Source organism: Scomber scombrus, chromosome 18 (assembly GCF_963691925.1).
Source record: "Scomber scombrus chromosome 18, fScoSco1.1, whole genome shotgun sequence".
Lineage (NCBI taxonomy): Eukaryota > Metazoa > Chordata > Actinopteri > Scombriformes > Scombridae > Scomber > Scomber scombrus.
This window is the reverse complement of record NC_084987.1, coordinates 24,733,525-24,736,129: the sequence shown is the minus strand read 5'-3', so window position 1 is coordinate 24,736,129 and position 2,605 is coordinate 24,733,525. Positions and strand designations below refer to the sequence as shown.

The following is a 2,605-nucleotide window of genomic DNA, read 5'->3' as shown; positions in this document are numbered from 1 at the left end:
CTGAGGTTTAACAAATGCGTTGTACACAATACAAACAACATGTGGACCCCCCTTTTAAAAATATTGCTCAATAGCGCTACTAGTGGTCAGAACCTTCACAGGATGCCTTTAAATACATTATTATTGTTGTCCTTAGACCTGAGCTAATATATGCTACTGGATGACTTCATTTCCTTCAGGATTAATAAATCTTAATTTATTAGTAGTGTTAAAAAATAACAATACTTATCAATTATTATAATGTCTATGGTAATTAATTTAATTTTCTTTATTCAGGTACTCACAATGTTTAGTTTCATTTTAAGATAGCATTTTAAAATGAAAATGACAGTTTATTAAAACCTGTTATGTATTTGTTGCTATGGTAACATTTTACTTACCGAAGAAATTGAGATCTTAGAACACCACAACATTGCTGAAAAAGGTCAAACGGTGTCAATGATGCAACAGTTAGAGAGTTTAATGTGTGCTGAATGAACAGGAAGTCACATTCACATCAAATTACAGTAAGTTTCATAATGTTAAATTCTCCAAATATAAAAAGGGGTTCTACATTCTGGCAACATTGTATGTCAATATATTTTTCTGATACATACATTTTTGAATATAAATGCACATATGAGGTATGAGTATCAGATAATGTTTCTTATTATTTAATTAGACATCCATTCATCTTCCTGGCCACTGAATATGAAACCACAATGTTCGTGTTGTGAAGAAAAAGTGGTGACCACTGTCCAAACAGGCAGTCAGGTTTGACTAATGTACCAAAACATGGAATTGTATTGTATGTTCATATATTTAAAACTACATTATGTTTGTTTGTTGATGTAATAAAAGACAATAAATAAAAGAAAAAAACAAGTTGAAATAGTTTTGTATAACTTTTTATTTAGATACTTCAGCAATTTCATTTGAATTATTTAGTGAGATTAATTGAAAATTGCACATGACTGCATATATTTAGTATCGATTTATCAATATTTATCAATATTAAGAAACATAAAGCCTTAATTGTTTATATTATTTTGTATGATGTATAAGTTGTGTGTGATTATATTATGTTATTACAGACAGAATTTACAGATTTACTTGGTCTTACAGATTGGACAGATATCAGCTTAGAATGATCAAACACAGCAAAAACACAAAAAAACATAAAGCGAAACTTATGTTGAGACCCAACTTTAGACCCTCATTATTGCCTGTTCTAATCTGTGGTGTAAACTGCAAACTGTTACTTTTTGTTCAGATTGTCCTTGAGCCAATTTTCACATTAAATCCAGATTGATATCAGTATTATCTGCTTTATTTTTGGTGCTAAAGAGTAGAAGCATTCAAAATGCTGCATTTCAATATATATGATTATAAATGCAAAAAGCAACCAGTCAGCCTACAGCTATTAAATGCATTGGAACAATGTTTAGATTTTTCTAGATCAGTTTGCTACTCTGACAGCCTAAAACCATCTGTGTAATCATGTGTAAAATTACCACACAATCCTGGTAAAATACACAAATGAGTCAATGAATTGATTGACATTTTACATTTGAGTCACTGTCTACTCAGCGTTCTTTGACTTGCAGTTTAATGATAGGTTGGTAGGAGTCTGACATTGTAGCCATGACTGTCACATGATCACCCTTATGAGTCAGACATGAGTCCTTTGCTTTACCTCTGGCAAATGACTGGTGTGTGTTATTATACATCTCATAATAAAGATCATGATTACACTCTTTGCTCTTGTCAAAGATTCCCACTGCATACCAGTTTGAGTACATATTAAAGTCATAGGGCACAGAGAACATGACAGCTATCTTCTCAGTGGACTGATCTGCATCCGTCTTCTGGAGATCATAAGTGAAGACGCCGACAGATCCACATGCTGTGTGTGGAGTCTTGACAAACTGCGCTTTGCCAGATTTGGTAGAGCCGATTAAAGGTAGCAGAGGTATGGCACAGGTTCCACTCACAATGTGCATCCTAGTTATAGAAACAGTAGAACAATTCTTATGAGACATTTGTTTACTTTATTTTTAAGATAGGTGTGAGAAAAAATGTGCAAGGTACCTGGGATTACAAAGGCTGAAGCCCTTGCATTCATTCCTAATTTCAATGGAGCACTGGCGATGTGTGGGAGCCATTTCAGCAATTGCACCACCGACTGTTGCTGCTGCATCAATAAAGTCTGCCATAATATCTCTGCAAGATGAAGATCAATTCAAAAATGCAGAGTAGATCCCTTAAGTTTTGTTTTAACAGTCAGATGTTGATTGATTGAGTGTTAGATTAAGCAGAAAAATTATAGCATTGCCATTTTCTTTACACCGTTAAAAAAGCAACAGTATGTTCACATGTTCATTCAGTATGTTTTACACTGAAAAATAACCTATTGCAGTTGTTTGGAGAATGGCTGTGCTCTCTAAGTAGCAACAGAAGAATGAGTTTGACTTTCATGCAATATCTCCAAAATGTGAAGCTTTTTATGATATCGCGATGTATATGTATGTTCCTTGACCATTTCTACTAAAGAATAATCATCCCATAATCACCTCCCTCTTAACCTGCATCCGTACTCAAGGTTGTACCAGCGAATAGAAGCAAA

General features: G+C 33.7%; 1 protein-coding gene across 1 annotated transcript; it reads right to left on the bottom strand.

Annotated features, from left to right (window-relative positions):
* Positions 1-1,388: 1,388 nt before the first annotated feature.
* On the bottom strand, positions 1,389-2,202 carry LOC133999802 (DELTA-sagatoxin-Srs1a-like). The gene is made up of 2 exons (XM_062439117.1): positions 2,071-2,202; positions 1,389-1,983 (listed from the first exon to the last, which is right to left on the bottom strand). Exons 1-2 carry the CDS (start codon positions 2,193-2,195, stop codon positions 1,566-1,568), a joined length of 543 nt encoding a protein of 180 aa, XP_062295101.1. The 5' UTR covers positions 2,196-2,202; the 3' UTR covers positions 1,389-1,565.
* Between the last annotated feature and the right edge of the window lie 403 nt (positions 2,203-2,605).